Below are 16,808 nucleotides of genomic sequence, written 5' to 3' on the forward strand. Positions count from 1 at the left end.
CCGGTTCTGACCTTAAAAAAAACGATTGCACTGAGCGACTTTTTACAGCAACGTGACCACCATTCAGACAACGAAGCCGGCACGTTTGGTTGCCGTCAGATTGATGGAGCAGGGCGCCTGTGTGAAAGGGGCTTTAATTGAAAAGCAGCAGCGACGAGGCCCCCGAGGTGTCGCTGGCCCTTTAAGAGATGTTTTGACTCCGCACGTGCTTGCCTTATATGGGAGCAGCAACAAACGGTGACCGGTAGTTACCTCTGCTGCCGCTGCGCACCGAGCCGCGCTATAAAAGCCTGGCGGGGGAGAAAAAACACTTTTGTCAGACACTGAGACTCAAGCGCAGCCGAGCACCGTAACGGCACAACAAGGAGCGCAGTTTTATTCACCGTTTATGACTTATCTCGGAGAAAAAGGAATTTCAATTTATGAGAAGCGAAAAAGTGGATAAACGCACCGTTCAGGACCACGGTCGGTGAGTTAGAAGCTTTGTTTTGAGTTTTTGTCTTTTTGAGTGGGGGGCTTAAGAGTTTCTTTGTTGAATCAACAAAGGGATGTCACCATGTTATAGATATTTTTTAAAAAGTCATATAGACATTTTTGCATATGTTTTCAGCTTAATATTCTCATTCTGGATTTAAATGCAAACAGTTGTTTTGGTCCTTGAATTGCTGCCGTTAAATTATTAGCGGATTTTTAACCTGTTTTTTCTTAATGTTAACGTCGCAGAGTTAAGCAGGAATTTTAATAAGCTGAATGGACATTTTATGATAAAGGTGAAGTCGTTGTTTTGGTGACATGTCAGTCAACGCAACTGCTTTTGGCTCTATTTTTGCATTTAGACCCGTGTGTAGGGGAGAATAGAAATAGTCAATGAGCGACACTTACATACTGGAAATCCGGGGAGCTGTACCAAAATAAAAGCCTTTTTTATTACAAGGTGTTTATTTGCAAAAATGTGAACCTTATAGAAAGAGAAAGACAGCAAATATGCACATCTTTGCTTCGTGTCCTTCGATTTACACCCATAGTACAAAGCTTACTAAGGTTACAGAGGGTTATATCAGTACCAAATTGAAGCGTTTTTAATTCCCGTTGGTTGCGGTTTAATGCTGAAAGCTCATTCTTCTTGCTCGTAGTTTAACTTTGGCTGACTTGACGCTGCTGCTGGTCAGCATCGCGGAGCTTATGACCGACAGTAACCTCAGTTCAACAGAACAATGAAACTGAAGCACAAAAGTCAGACAGTTAGACGATGAAATTTGACAGTCTGTCTTAATGTTGACACTTGGTCACAATGCAAAAGATTTTTCTTTCATGGCAATTAAATATCACCCATTTCTCGTTGTTTTTATTTTGATGTGGGTTTTGGTGTTTTTCACGAGGTTCAGCGCAGAAAACGGTTCATTTGTACTGTTTTTCTCAACATACATATCTGCAGAGATGCTGCAGTGTCGACGAAATGCATTTGCTTGATGTTTTCATTCGTCCCTTGAAGAAGCAAAATTGTGTTGTTGTTTTTTTCCTGCAGAACGTCGACGATTATATGGTTTCTTTTTCTTGATGGTAAAAATGATCTAGCCTAGTTTTTATCACAGTTTGAGTCATCTGTTAAGTATTTTCAGAAAACAATAAAAGACAATAAAGTTAAGAGAAAAAAAATATCCACTGTGAGTGTGATATAACACGTGAGCGAGGATTGATGGTAAACAAGTTATGATATTTTTTTTTGCGTCGTGCGCCACTAGAGGCGCACTGGCTCTGCACCATTTGGGCTGCACATCACAGAAGAGAGAGAACCCCCCACTTGTCTCTGCGTACGATGTGTTTTCACCACATTGTTTATCGGAGATCAGACGATTGTTGGAGGATAAGCTCGTCGAAAAGGACTCAGACCATCACACTGGGCTGATTTCTGTCATTACAGAAAGCATCAGCTGAGCGAAGATGATGGAAATCAAGCGTTTTAATTGTGAATAAACACATTAACACGACGATCTGTTAGGATGTCTTTTCCCACATGATCGTGTTGCAGCTGTAAAAACACAATTCCTGCCAGTTATCAAAACTGACAATGTAATCAGGAGATGGGGGGGGGACAAAGGCATTCAATGTGCCAAACCTGAAGGTGTGAATTGAATTGTCAACCCTCTCAAACAGCAACAGTGCAGTCTGTAATATGGTGATGCAGGAGGTGTTTTCTTTCTCGCTCATCTCACAGGATTTGTGCAGCAGTGTAATGGAATATCAGAGAGGGGGGAAGAGCATCTGCCTTGATATTGATCAAAGATGTGCGCGAAGAAAAGCCTGTGCTGATGATGTTTTTGTCTTTTAAGGGTTCTTCACGTGTCCTCGTTAAATCCCTCTGATCTGCTCGTGCAACTGTTTGCAAATGGTCAGCTGTGTTGTCGTGCCTCGGAGCAGGTCCATAGGAGGCATCTCGCGTAGTTCTTCAATGAAACAGTTAAATCAGTGCTGCCATTAAAATGAGTCAGAGAGAAAACAGATGTAGCAGCACGGCAAACATCGCGCGCGGGTCACCGTGATGTTTGTCCATCCCAAAGTTCTTGTTAGTTTTATTGCAACATTTAATACATTCCAGTGGATTTGCTCAATTTTCGCCAGTTGCTTGTGGCTGTGGAAATTTTAGAAAGTGACTTACTGGCTTTAAAATGCAAACAAAGTGGCAGACAATGTGGGGAAATGGTAGCAGTGGAAACGTCAATCCTTTTGTTTAGTATCACAAGGGTTAAAATCTGTATTGTGATGAATCATTTCTTGACACTTACTGTGTTGTTTTTTTTAATGTCAGAAGGGATTCATTTTCTCTGTCATCTTAGAAATGTGTTGCAGAAAAAGTGGTTAGATGTGACTATAGTGTTATTTGATTACATTGGAAAAAATGTTGTGTAAAGTCATGGAGAGAGTTAAAGTACTGGGTGTATTAGAGGAGCTTTGTTTTTTTTCAGGCCGCAAGTAAATGATCAGTGGTCACTGACGTTGTTGTGCTGTTTGTCTTTCTGACATCCATTCAGCTTTATACTGTACAATGGACTTTCAGCTTGATAAACAGATCAAAATCCAGTTGCATCTCTGAGTTAACCTTCAAATTTGAGATAGCAGCCTTTAAATTGGGAGTTTGTTTTTATACAGTGTTGAATAAAACGTCGCCAAGCACGTGTCCATACAGTATTTACATGAGTTATTTATCAATATAAGAACTTAATTACAGGAGCTGTGACACATTCTGGAGCTAAACATTTAATATAATACAACATCTGCTTCATTTCATTACAGAAACGCTGTTAACTCCTCCATCTGAGACCCTTAGCTCCTTATTAAGGGGTTTTTAATTTAGCTTTTGACGACCAGGTGTCTGTCTCAGAAACAGGAGTGCAAATACAGCCTCCCAATGTGTTTGCTACAGCATCGACTCTGTGGTCTGATCAGAGAATGTTGCATTAAACAAGTCTGACCACAAATCCAAGGACAGTTGATCTAATAAACAAATAGGGGAAAAAAAGTTGTCACAGTTTTTCATACGGGATGAATGACATGCCGTTTATCAAGTCTTAACAGTGTTGAGTAACGCCGTTCAATCAGTCGGTCGCGTTGTCTCGGTCAAACAAATAGAACGACAGTAAGTGATATTTTAACATTTACATGCAAAGCATCATTGTGTGCGATGCTGAGGTGTTAAGGAGGGAATCAGTGATGATAAAGGGATTAGCAACAACTTTCACCGAATGAGAGCTGCCCCCCCTCCCACTCATTCTCCCCGACAAAGTGTAACTCAACCTTTGGACAGACGAGTCTACATAAAGTGGGCCTGAATTTACAGGAGTTAGCAGCTTTTTCTGGCTGGGCAGTTGACTTCGTTGCTGTACTTTTGACTGGTTTGTTTTTCAGTTTTTGCTCAATTAGGTGAATTTGTTATCATGTGGCCTCTTTGTATCTTGTGGCAATTTGCCTATTTCAAGTAATGCTTGCTCTGTTCCAATTGATGATTTTTTGTTGTTTTGGAAACTTTGCTTTGTTTTGTACTGCGACATGATCTGCTGGACAATCGCTTGGTACAATTGCATGCTGTAGTTGGTTAATGGAGCGACTTTCTGTTCTGTTTTCACATTTTTCTGCGTCACTGTGTGAGACAGTTTTCTGGTCAACCACGTCTGCTTCCACAAGTTGAGGGTTAGTTAGCAGGCTGTGTTTAATCTGTGGCTTTTTCACAGCGAACAAACTAGTTTTTGCTGGCTTTGCGTGTGCTAGTTTTGCCTCTTATATACGTGGATCGCACTGGTTGACTCCCTTTCTTGTCGTTTTGTGTTTACAGTGAGGAGCCGGAGCGCGCTCAGTGAGGCTGGGAAGACGGCGACATGGCAGTCTCCACTCAACTGGGTTTACTGCTGTGGAAGAACTTCACCTACCGACGGAGACAGACTGTAAGTAGAAGGGTTTTTAAAAAATCTTAACCTGCAATAATCATAAACTGGATGAGTACATTATATGTTTGAGTTTTGTTTCTCCCTTTTTATCTTTTTGTAGATTCATGTCTCTCAGAACACTAGTTTTCCTTATTTCGTGTTGCTTTTTCTGGTTAAATCGTTATTCATAATCCCCAAAGAAACCTTTCAGCTTCTATATTTTTTTCTATATTCAGTCAGGCAGACTCATTTCCTTCAACTCCTGTATCACGTTGTTTGAAGTTGCTAATGATGCCATCAAGCAAATTCCTAGATAAGACTACAAAAAAAAGAGATGGAGAGATATCAGTAGCCCCGCGTGAGTAGTCTCACTCACATTTTCAGTGGGTCGACTTTGAATAAGTGGTGTTTTCTTCCCGATGTCACATGCCTTCTCATAAACGCCTTACAGAGTCTAATTAATACGCGTTGTTCCGATGTGTACGCAGCCCACAACAATGGCAACGATGTAATTGTCATCTGAGCCACTTGGAGCGAAAACTGTTACAGTTTACAGCTTTCTGTGAGTCAGTGAAAGATGTGATGATGAGACACTGTCAGATCTATTGTCCAGCTACTATCCCGCGCTGGCTGATGCCCACACGCTCAAAATATATGTAAATGAAATTCAGTTTGAACTGTAGAATAGTGCTTCTTTATATGCTGGGAGGCTCGTCTGTGTACAGTCGCGCCGTTTGTCCATCAAGCAGAAAGTGTTCCTCAAAGTGACGGCTGTGGCTGCTTGACTTTCAGTCCAATTACTCCCAACAAAGGGATACGGTACATTTTCTAAGACACTGGCTTTATTCTTTATCCCCACGCTGTATGTCTGCCGTGTGGTTTACGGCTGACACGGCGGCAGCTGAAGCACAGAGGCCATATGGCGCAGATGGACAAAGCCATAGTCCTTTAAACCCGGCAGACCTCTGTCTCTCTCTCTTTCTCACTCTGTCGCCCCTTATTGACCCATATACTTTACTCAGACTCATACTGGGATTACTGTTTACAAAAGGCAACAGCTGACAGACCCTTCCTCACTCTGCATGATGTGTTTTTTTTTTCTTCTAAAACACTAGAAATTACCTCAGGTGAACTGTCAGTGCAGAAAAACCATAAAACACAAAGTAAAAATATTGCTGTTTTGAGATGATTAACTCGTGAGTTTTATGTGTTTTGTGTCCCTAAGAGTGCAAAGATTTCTTTCATGTCATTGATTAACTTTCTGTCATCGTCCTGTATGTTTTAGATCCAGCTGCTGATTGAGATCATATGGCCTCTGTTCATCTTCTTCATCCTGATATCAGTCCGGATACATTATCCACCCTACGAGCAACATGAATGTAAGTGTTGTCGAATGCAACTTTACAGGTTATTAGATCTCAAAAAGTGGCTCACACAAGAAGGAATTAAAGGTTGTAATGTTCTTAAAGCCAAAATCAAAGAACTGGTTATTTGCTTCCATTTTGTTGTTACATAAACACAAGGCAGTCAAATCTGAGCTAACTTTTTCCACATTTTACTTTAGCTGTCGTTTTAACACATTGTCAGTTTTGAGGAAAAACCTTTGCCACTCGACTCTTGCCAAGCGCAACATGTTGGTTAACCAAGGTTTCCATGGTTTTGTCACAGAGGGATCAGCTGGATTTGTCAATATTTGTTTGTACTTAGTGAACAAGCGATATGATCTTCAGCTCCTGGAAAAAGGAATGACCATATCTGTCGTCAACGCAGGTGGTTTCACAACTTTGACCAGGATTCAACTCAATAAAGTTGTCATTCAGAAATTGGGAAAACAAACAAAAAAACATAACAAAATAACCTGGAGCAGATTTTCCCACTTATACAGAATATATAAAACAGATAAAGGATTGTGCTCTTTCATTCACTTACTCATATTTACATGCTCCTGCTTTTAAATGCATCCAGTTCAGTTATGTAACTATACAAATATTACATTAACTGTATGACAAGCATGCGTGTGACACCAATAGAACAAATTCCCCGTGGTACATCACAACGTCAGTTTAGCCCAGTTAACCCAGTAAACTCGAAGAAGTGTGTCAGCTCCTCGACCCTTTTCTCGTCTTCTGCGCTTATCTTTCCAGTATAATAGCTGGTTATCGTCAGTAAATTGCAACAGTAGCAGTAAAGTCAGCTGATAAGAATTCAAACAATCGTAAAGATAAAGTCAGTGCTTTTAAAAGCCAATTTCATCGATGCTGATGCTGGTGTTGTATATGCTACAGTCAATGTAGGTTATTATTAATAGTGGCTGGAAGTGGTTAGCAGAAGTACAGCAATATTACACGCATGTTGCGCTAGAGTGTTAGGTGTTCTTACATAATTGCTTAAACCCAGGGGAGCGCTTTCGGGTGTTTAAGTGATATGTGGAATGAAATAACCTGTTACTGAGAAAATGCTTTTACAAGAGTGACTGACGTGCTCTTATACTCCAGTGAGGCCTTATGATGTCTATAACTATTATCATCCTTCTCTTTTTTTTTTTACTGTTATTTGAGTCCGCCCTTAAAACTAATCATAAAACTTGTATGTTTTTTTTCAGGCCACTTTCCCAACAAGGCCATGCCCTCAGCAGGTACCCTGCCCTGGGTACAAGGCATCATCTGTAACGCCAACAACCCCTGCTTCCGCAATCCCACCCCTGGAGAGAGTCCCGGGGTGGTGGGAAACTTTAACGATTCTATGTGAGCAACCTCATTGTGTATTCATCGTCTGTTTTGTGTAATTTTGCGGGAGCATTGTTCCGCTGTTTATCGGCACATTAGCTCGGATTCTTTCACAAGATATATTATTTTAGAAAATTGAGAAGAGATCCTCGGTGTATTCTCGAGGAACGAGAAACACTGGGTCTGATTGTGTTTCTTGTGTCTCTTCAAACATTACCAGCATCTCTCGTCTGTTCACCGATGCCAAGAAGATCCTGCTGTACACTCAGAATGATCGGAGCTATGAAGGCTACAAGGGACTGCTGAGAGCTCTCAGGAAGCTGCAGAAGAACACTGCTCGTAAGGACACGTATTTGATTGTTCTGTGCTTCTTCACCTTCACTTTCCCATTAATCACAGATTCATGCTTTCTTTCTGTGCTCATTTCAACCAAAAGAAACACCAGAATGTAGTTGCACGGTAGCTTTAATCTGTTAGATTTTAAATAAACTAGGCACCATGAGATTTGCCGCTCAGTTAATACAAAGCGGATGAAGCATTGCAGATCAATAAATTAACAAAAAACTGATCACTGATATGTCAAACCACGATAAAGCGATTCGACAAGGTCTCATTTGTGGCTGATGCAACTGATGTTAGCCCTGACTCTTATCACGGTCTGCCAGCCGTGGTGGGGCCGTCTCCCAGCGGCTCCGGGGTGTTGCACTTCTCGTGGCAGCGGTGGTACAAGACCGAAAAAAAAAAACAAAAAAAAGGAAATTGTGCTCCACCCTGGCGATCATTATATAATCACAGCATAGATTTAGTAGTTTGTCTTCAGTGGAATGTTGCTGCTTCCTGCCTACGAGGACCGTTCACAGTCTGGAAGGTGGTTTGTAAACTCTGCTGTCAGTTTTGTTAAATACTTTCAAACTTAAAAATGGGTTTTGTGGCGCAACATTTTATGTTGAGCGAGAGATTTATGATGATGATATAGCAGCGAAAGGTCATCTCTCTGAAAATGGAAAAGTTGAACTTTGCACTTAATTTATCTCACTTGAATAGAAGTCACACAAACGACAAAATGTATGTTTTATATGAGCACCCATTACTCATAGGTAGTGTGAGGTGGGCAATATCTGTTTTTGCAGACAGCTGGGACAAAAAAAAAAAAGAAAAAAAGTAATGGCACTATTAAAAAAAAAATACATTACTACTGTAGAAAAATGAGGATTATAACAGAGGGAAGAGCATTACAGGACAGAGTGCAGGAACAACAAACAGCAGTGACGTAACGGCCAGCTTCTGTTAATTGCTGGAGTCTAATTAGACTGGCTGTTCTTTCGTTTGTTCCATTAGTGTTGCCTTGCTACGGCAGTAATTTCTTTCATACTCATGTGATAATCACTCCATTTACTTTCTATAAATAGCGGGGCATTGACTTGATTTCACATGAGACCCTAATGTAAGGGTATATTGAGCAGAGCATCAGTAATTATGCAACAAAGCAGAACAATCAAGGTTTTTCTTGTTTTGGCTACCGTCTGCTGTTCGCCCAGAAGCTTCACTTTTGTTACGCAATGATTCCTGCAGCATAGCGGGGTTTGAAAAACGTTGTAAGATTACATTTCAAAGCGAAACGTAAGCATGTGCTGGTAATTTTTGATTGACATTTTTGGACATGTTCCTCATGTTGTGTCTCTTTTCCTTTTGTGTCTTCATTAGAACGCAGTAATAGGTCTACTTCATCTTATCTACTGTCTCTGGGTCATTACATTTTAATTGGAATCAACATAGCCATGCATCTTTTTTTTTTTTTTCTATTTTCATACTTTTATTATTTAATACAGCTTCTGAGCATCTGTGCACTTCATCACAACTGATTTCTAAATGCACAGGTGTCTGCTCAATCCCATATTCCCCCCCTGTATTTAATCCACAAGAGGGAACGCACTGATATATTTCAGACACTTTAATATATGATGCAGGAGGAGGGAAACAGAGCTGATGCTGCTGCTGCTGCTGCAGAGCGACGCTATAAGAATAACAGGCTGGATCAAAGAGCTGCGAGCAGAGCCCCGCACGTGTTGGTTAATAATTCAGCAATTGACGGGGTCAGCGAATGAGATTTAAACTGATAGAGGTGGGGGGACTGTTGACGAAAGAGATAAGAGATTTTGCCTATAGGCCACTAGATAAACTGCTGTGGGGTTTTTTTTTGTTGCTGTTGATCACGTTTTGTGGATTTCTGCTGTATGAGGCAAGAGCATGACATGACAGAAAGGCATCAGGTTGAAACATAAAGATGAGATGAATGTTCTGGGATAGTTAATGTTGAGCTTGTCTTATCTAAGTACTTGTTTTGTCACACTGGTGGAACTGTAAGTGGAACTGCATGATAAAGGAGAACATCACAGATTCTTTACCACTCTAATATTTTATGTGACTTCTAAGCTTGATTGAGTACCTTGGTGTCGACCTTTTGAAATGGACACTTCACATGTGTTTGCAAAGACAAACCAGAGAAACCTCTGTGACTATTTCTTCTCGGCTAACCTCAACCGTCGGCCCCACACGACGACTTCAACTCACGGGGAAGTGAGGGCCGATCAGATTATCACCCTGTTTAGATTAAGAAGGTCTTCATCATAAACAGGCTCTCACCAGCAGCTCACACATAGTTGAGCATTAACAGACACAAACCAAAAAGTTGTTTTTCCTCTCCTCATTGATAACAGTCCACTCACCATGCAGCCATTTTGTGAGCTGACTTTACTGCAAATCTGAATCAGTGCAGAAGTGCAACTAGAATTCAGGACGTTTTGTGTTTGTGGGTCATATTGTGGTAGATTTAAGGAATAGGTGATTCCACAGAAATGCTCCACAGCCTGTTTGTAGACTAGTTTGACCAGTGATGACACTTGTTGTTAAGGTGTGTGTTATTTAATTTCGGGATGACAGCATAGGCATGCACAGACCTGTAAGTGTTAATGTTGGACTCGCCCTCGTATCGCGCTGGCTCCATCACAGGAAAACACACACAAACAAACAGAGATAAGGCTTCTTACGTCGTCTCACTTCAAAAACGTCTCTGTTCCTGATAACTCTTGAGGATTTAGACCACTTAGGCAGCTCAAATAAAGGCAACACGCACGGATAAGAACAAACAAGGAAATGATGTGTGCACACACATACAAGCGAAGCAACTTTGCTGGCTAAGTAAACTACTGCTAGACTTTCCATTTTAACAAGGGTATAGTATCCACTCCGGTGTGTCCTCGAGGGCCCGCGGGTACGACGCACCACGGGAGCTGTTACTTCCTCCTGGGACGCTGATTAGGCCTTATTAGTCTTCCCTGGTTGTTAACCTCTGAGACTTGAGGTTACGTACATGCACACGCAGGCAGAGGTGCACAGTTACACTCGCATAGCTTCATATGGACAGCAGGGACATGCACACTCTAATGAATAGCATAGCAGCGAGGGAGAGTGATAAGACACATGTGCCCCCTACGTACGCAGAAACATACTGTTCTCTTTCACTTCCTCCCAAGGGATGTTCAGTTGTGTTGAAGCAAAGTGTTTCCTGTGTGTGACTGTGCATGTCTCTGTGGTTGTCATTTAATAGTTATAGAAACAGAGAGAAGAAAAATGATTTGCTAGAGAGGAAGGGAGGGGAGCAACACATGATGGGAGTCCAAGTAGGAAGATATAAATCCAGATATTACAATTATACTTATCAACTTGTGAACAGACTCGGGCAGAGCAGAGTACACAAGTGAAATAGGAGCAGCAATCATTCATTCTTAAGTAAATGTTTTCATCTTAATAACAAGGCAGCTAAAGAATGTATAAACCTCTTTTGGGGTGAGACGTAATCAGTCTTAATGCATGAAGTAAAGCTAAGATAAAAGCATGAAGTTATGCTGGCAGCCTGCGAGCCGCGAAACCGATCTGCGTCCTCGCTGCCTCGGTTCCTCTATATTCTTGCTTTCAAGCTGCAACCAGTAAATAACGCAGAGAAACTGGGCAAAAGGTGGCTCACAATACAGAAGAGTATGCGAAAGGTGGAAAAAGGGGGAACTTCAGGAGGTGAGAGAGTTTGAGAAAGAGGAGGCAGAATTTGGACCAAAGTGGAATGACCTGAAGTAACCTCAGTTGCATAAAAAAAATAATAAATTCAAAGCTGAGAGGAAGAAGAGTGGAACTGTATGTGCGTGTTTGTGTGTTCCCGTAACCACAACGCTGACTCCGGCCAGTTTCAGAAATGGTTTGACTTCTTTGGAATGCAGCAAAGTACAACATGCTCTCTGAGCGCGGAGAGAACACGCATTCATTCAGTGATTTATTTCTTATGGTCACATTTAATTTGTCACTAAATCGTGTATCTGTCACTGGGTCGTCCACAGCACTGGTATATATTAGCGAATTTTGAGACAAATTAATAGATTTGACATAAAACGATAGTTTACATAATATAATTTGACTTTGTATCATACATCTTGGTTTAAAAATAAGCTTCTAAATAAAGATTTTTTTTTTCCTTTTCTATCAAAGAGGGTTTTTGTGCTTCATTAGTTGGCTGACCTTTTGTGTCTTGTGTTTCCTTTCTTAGGTTTTAAGCTGAAGGACTTTTTGCGAGACAACGAGACCCTTTCACACTTTCTGCACCACAACGCATCACTTCCTCACCATGCACTGAAGCACATCGTGGAGGCCGATGTCAATCTGGAGAAGGTAAAATATTGACTTTAAAAAAAATACCTTGAACTCATCCATGCATTAGTTTGAACATTTTTATCCTAGAGGGTTGCAGGAGGCTGAAGGGCCATCTCAGCTGACACTGGGCAAGGGGTTCCATTCACATACATACATTTTCTTTTTCCATCAGTAAGTGATCATAAACCACTGTTGGGTTAAATTTTCTTGATCGACACCTGTGAACAGCCTCTTGTCATTTTCACATATGAGATAATCATACTCCCCCTGGCCACAGCGCCTGTGCATAAATCCAGTGACCTTGGCTCCGTGGCGTCTGCTGGGCCAAAGGATTCTGCTGTGGCACAGCTAAGCCCTTAATACCCGGGAGAAAAATCACTGTGGGTAGGGGGGTGGATGGGTGTAGAGGCTGTTGGGCAGTGGGCCCTCTCCCATCTGTCTTTTCATTGTATTTGTTTCTCCCTATCCTAATATAATTAAGATCATTTGGACCTCTAGATGGATAGATTTTTTTTTTTTCTGTTTTAATTCTGATTAGTTTTTTTTTCATGTATCTCACATAAGATCTCACATCCTCTTCCTGTTATTGCTTCCTCCCCTGCTATTAATTTCATTCCCCTCTTGCTGTGCATAAATTGTTTTTAGCTGACATAATCTATTTAATAGCGACCCCCATGCACATGTTATCACACACACACACACACACACACACACACACACTCAGCTCCTCCTCTTACATTCAAATTAAGTGTATTTGTGTATACATCACATCATATCACATATATAGACTTGATTCGGTCAACCAGGTCCATCTCAAAAACATCTCCCAGCCCAACCCATCTCATCATCCCCGCTCTGCAGTTGGAGGGCTTGGAGTCACATGACTGCTCCACTTCCATCCTCCCTTCCCCACATTTCAGCTCACGTGCAGGGACAGAAGCTCAAAGACAAATTCACGTTACACCATCTTATTCAGCTCAGCTCATCCCTCTCTCACCAGACATCTATTGATCGCAGAGCGTGATGTGCATTAAGCCCGGAAGGTCACAGACGACATTATTTAACGAGAGGAGAGGAAAATTAAGGAACGCTTATCATTTCTCTGCCCTGTTTACATTGTTTGACAGCATTGAGAAGCGTGAGAACAAAACAGACTGACGTAAGATTATGAAATTTCTCAAAGGAAAATGATATTTTGGATTCTCTGTCTGGCATTTTAGTCTGAGTCCCAATCCTCCAAACTGACTGCTGTAAGCCCTGATGTTTTTCCAATGAAAAGATTATCAGTTGTGACTCTGTGTGCGTGTATGTCTCTGGTACAAAGTCTGATAGACATGATGGCATAACACAGAATGGTCAAGGACATTCAGAGGACAAGTCAGTGAGCTCTCTCCCACACAAGCACACACATCTTGATTCTGTCAGAGAAAAATAGAGCTTCTGTCCAGTCCTTGAACGCCTCAATGTTCCAGAAAAGGGACATTTGGTTACTCCGCCTTCGTGGAGGCAGCTGCGCGTCGTCTTCCAAATGATGTGTTAAAAAAACTTTCTTTTTTCAGAAACGGAGGAAAAACGATTTTAGTAAATGACAAAGATTTTTTAATCAATAAAAAAAGAAAAAAAAATACGATAATATATTGCGACCAAATGAGTTTCTTGGAAGAGAGTCTGACTTGGAGTCCGCTGCTCTTTTCCAGGAGATGTCCTTGGCATGGCCCAGCACTGACATTCAGAACATTTCTTACCTCACGGTTGCTCAGCGATATCTTTCTGGGAGCATCATTGTTTTGTTGTCATGATCAGCTGTAAGGAATGCGTCTGTTTTTGTTCTAATGATCTCAAAAGCGTCCACAAAGGGAGCTCTGTGTGTGGAAACACAAGCTGGGTTTCTCACCACACAACAATGCAGTATCACTCATCAGATCCATTGTAGCTGAAGCATTATGTCGAAATAATCATCTGTGTCTTGGTACCTGCTGTGTTAAAGCGTTTTTATGTTCTGAAAGAGATAAAAAAAATAATTGCCTCTATCACTTGTGAGGATTGCTTCACTCTTTTTTGTTAGCTTAAAGGATTTCTATATTGTAACATCCAAGCTGAACTAAACACGATCATCTTGTAAAGTTTTCTCTCCTTCTCTGTCCTCTCACAGCATCAAACACTCAGGTGCTTTTTTTTATAATTCTCTACATTGTCTAAATCCTTGTTTCTCTCTCTCTCTTTCTCTCTCTCTCTATTCAGGTACTCACCAAAGGTTTTGGCTTCCACCTCAGAGACCTCTGCAACACCACACCCCTGGAGGAGTTTGTCTACATTGCTGACCACAACGTGTCCCGTATGACTCAAGAAATAATCTGCAAGTCCTCCAGCGACTGGCTCAACAAGGCCCAGAGCCACTTTCTGTCCAACTTGGATTTCCTAAAACCAATTCGGGTGAGTTTATCCTTTGATTGTCCAGTTGTAGTTTTACACCTGATCTCATGTTTCACAGCCAAACACCAGCTATTAAATTAAAGTGAATTCTTACCAACATTGGCATTATTTTTTATAATTTGAGGGGAGGGGAGTCCTTTTAATTGAAAACTGTCCGTAGTGCCTTTATGAGCAGAAATATTTGAGTGTTGCTCTAAATAAATCTTAAATAATTTGAATCCTTTACTGTGACAATCAAAGCATGAGGCACTGGCTGTGGAACTAACAAGAGGAATCATTTTCAAAGCTCTTGCGGGGAATCACAATCAAAGTTTTAGACCCAGTGTTTATCCATTTTAGGTATATCCCTGATACCTCACTTTTTTTTTGCTTACTATGAAATGCTTTCTGTTTTCCTGTTTTCTTTCCTCTCCTCCCTTCCCTGCTCTGCGTTACCTCTCCTCTCCTCTCCTCTGCCTGCATGTTCCCGACTGTCCTGCCCCTTCCCATAAAACCCGTGACCTAAATGTGAGTCACGATGGTTGGGGTGGCAAGAGGTGAACAAAACATTGTGTACTCAACTGTAGAATGAGGAAAAAAGAGCAAAGGAAGAGAAGTATAAAATGTCTCTTTTACTGTTTTAGAGATAAATAAAGCCAATAACCTCGAGCATAGCTGTGACAGTTAGTGCGCTGAGTTAGTGTGTTTCTCTCTCATCTGAGACAAGGATTGGAAACAACTCCTTAAAAATTCAATGTCCAAACTCTGTTACATGTTGACGCAAGACTGGAAATGTGTTCCAGCAGCAGAAAAATTGTGCAAAATGTGAGGGCAAGAACTCTTGCATAACGCTGCATTCTCCAGTTTATCCCCTGCATATGTGTTTGTGTCTCACAGAAGGAGGTAGAGAAATTGTCCGGGGAAGAGAAAGCGAGACTAAAACCGCGAGCAAATGAGGGAGAGAGAACGCGCTAGAAAGCTGCGGTATCTTTCACTCTTTGTAGACGGCTGTTCTGTCTTCAGCGACACTTGTGCTTTATCAAATGTCAGACATTCCAGCAGCTGACAACTTAGTGTGACAGATGAGAACACACACACACACACACACACACACACTCAGCAGTTTGACTGACGGGAACATAGGAGGTCAAAGTCGCACTGACCTGTTGTTCCTTCTCAGCTCCCCTCCTCTTTCACCTTTGACCTCAGTGTTGTTCTTCTCCTTTCTCTCCCACCTCTCCTTCAACTTTCTTAACTCTCACCCTCCTCTGAGTGTGTGATGAGCTTTTTCCTTTGCATTATCTTTGCATGAGGGGAAAACACCTGAGAGAAAATCATTCCGTTGGAGATGTTTCAAAATGAAATGAATAAATAATGCAGATATGAAGACCCTAAATAATGTCAACATTTACTTGCAGGATGCAAATTGATTGTTTGTGCCCCCAACTAGGAAATCTTTGCAGCACAGTTATAATGACGTTTCATTTTCTGTTTAACAGAGGGATGTGAAGTCGGACCCCAAAGTCGTGCAGGAGGTCTCAGCTGCAACCGACAATCTTCTAGGGAGCCTGGGAGCACTGGCCGTGGAGGTAAATAAGCCAACGAACACCACCCACACGTGTTAGACGAGGTACAAACAGGGCTTATGAAGTATTTGTTTCCAAAGGTCAGTCCCCAGTTTGTGAATAAAATCGATTATTTCCAAGAATCGGGTCTCGGTGAAGTAATGTTACAGTTGTTGTACATGCGGGTTACATGTAGTAGTAGCAGCTGGGGCCGCTGGGGGTCAGGGCCACATCGGCAGCATTAACACACATGTGCACAAACAAGGATTCTGAGCTTTTTCTTGGAGTTTGGAATCATAGAAAGCACATTCACTAATGTGCATGTTTTAATTTTTTCAACCACTTTAATGAAGGATTATTAACTTGTTTCCCTGCATTGACACAATAGGCAGCAAATTATAGTCTAAATTATAAATATCCTGCTAAAAATACACCTTTTTGAAGCCTAATGGTGTATAGACTGTGTGAAATATTTCTCTGGGTGGTGACAAAAAAGCCTTACTCAGCCACTAACCAGGTGCATTGTATTCGCTGTTGCGCATACAGCTAAATAAACAGTATAGGATGACATGCTCACACACACACACACACACACACACACACACGTGCACGGGCCTGGCCTAAGCTAATGTAACTTCAGTATGAGTTGTTGGAATGTTGTGAGAAAGGGGAGAAGCAAAGCAGCAGCACAAACACAACACAACCCCCTTTTCTCTCAGGCTCACACACTGCTGACTTGACAAAACATAAAGACCCAACTGTTGGTACAAGTGTGCGTGTCTGTGTGTGTCTGCGTGTCTGTGTGTGTCTGCGTGTGTGTGTGTGTGTGTGTGTGTGTGTGATAGCGCTTCCTGTCTAAGCAGCTGGAAGAACATTGATGAACTGATCTTTTCTTCTTTCCTCATCCGCTTAATGTTGCAAACTTCAGCAAGCAGTTTCATCCCCTTCCCACCCAACCAAGTTCTCCTTTGCTCTGCACTGTGTCAGAG

General features: G+C 41.6%; 1 protein-coding gene across 3 annotated transcripts in view; it reads left to right on the forward strand.

The window, feature by feature from the left end:
* Positions 1-286: 286 nt before the first annotated feature.
* The window catches only part of LOC103366463 (ATP-binding cassette sub-family A member 1-like), a 38,598-nt gene continuing 22,076 nt past the window's right edge, over positions 287-16,808 (forward strand). For 2 of the 3 annotated variants that reach the window (XM_008294199.1, XM_008294201.1), the window contains exons 1-8: positions 287-469; positions 4,328-4,436; positions 5,704-5,797; positions 7,021-7,162; positions 7,365-7,483; positions 11,739-11,860; positions 14,084-14,275; positions 15,754-15,843. In XM_008294199.1, the coding sequence (XP_008292421.1) occupies positions 4,371-4,436; positions 5,704-5,797; positions 7,021-7,162; positions 7,365-7,483; positions 11,739-11,860; positions 14,084-14,275; positions 15,754-15,843 (825 nt within the window). In that variant the 5' untranslated portion in view covers positions 287-469; positions 4,328-4,370. The remainder of the gene's footprint in view (positions 470-4,327; positions 4,437-5,703; positions 5,798-7,020; positions 7,163-7,364; positions 7,484-11,738; positions 11,861-14,083; positions 14,276-15,753; positions 15,844-16,808) is intronic. The other variant, XM_008294200.1, reaches the window with a different exon arrangement.

Source organism: Stegastes partitus, unplaced genomic scaffold (assembly GCF_000690725.1).
Source record: "Stegastes partitus isolate 25-593 unplaced genomic scaffold, Stegastes_partitus-1.0.2 Scaffold947, whole genome shotgun sequence".
Classification (NCBI taxonomy): domain Eukaryota; kingdom Metazoa; phylum Chordata; class Actinopteri; family Pomacentridae; genus Stegastes; species Stegastes partitus.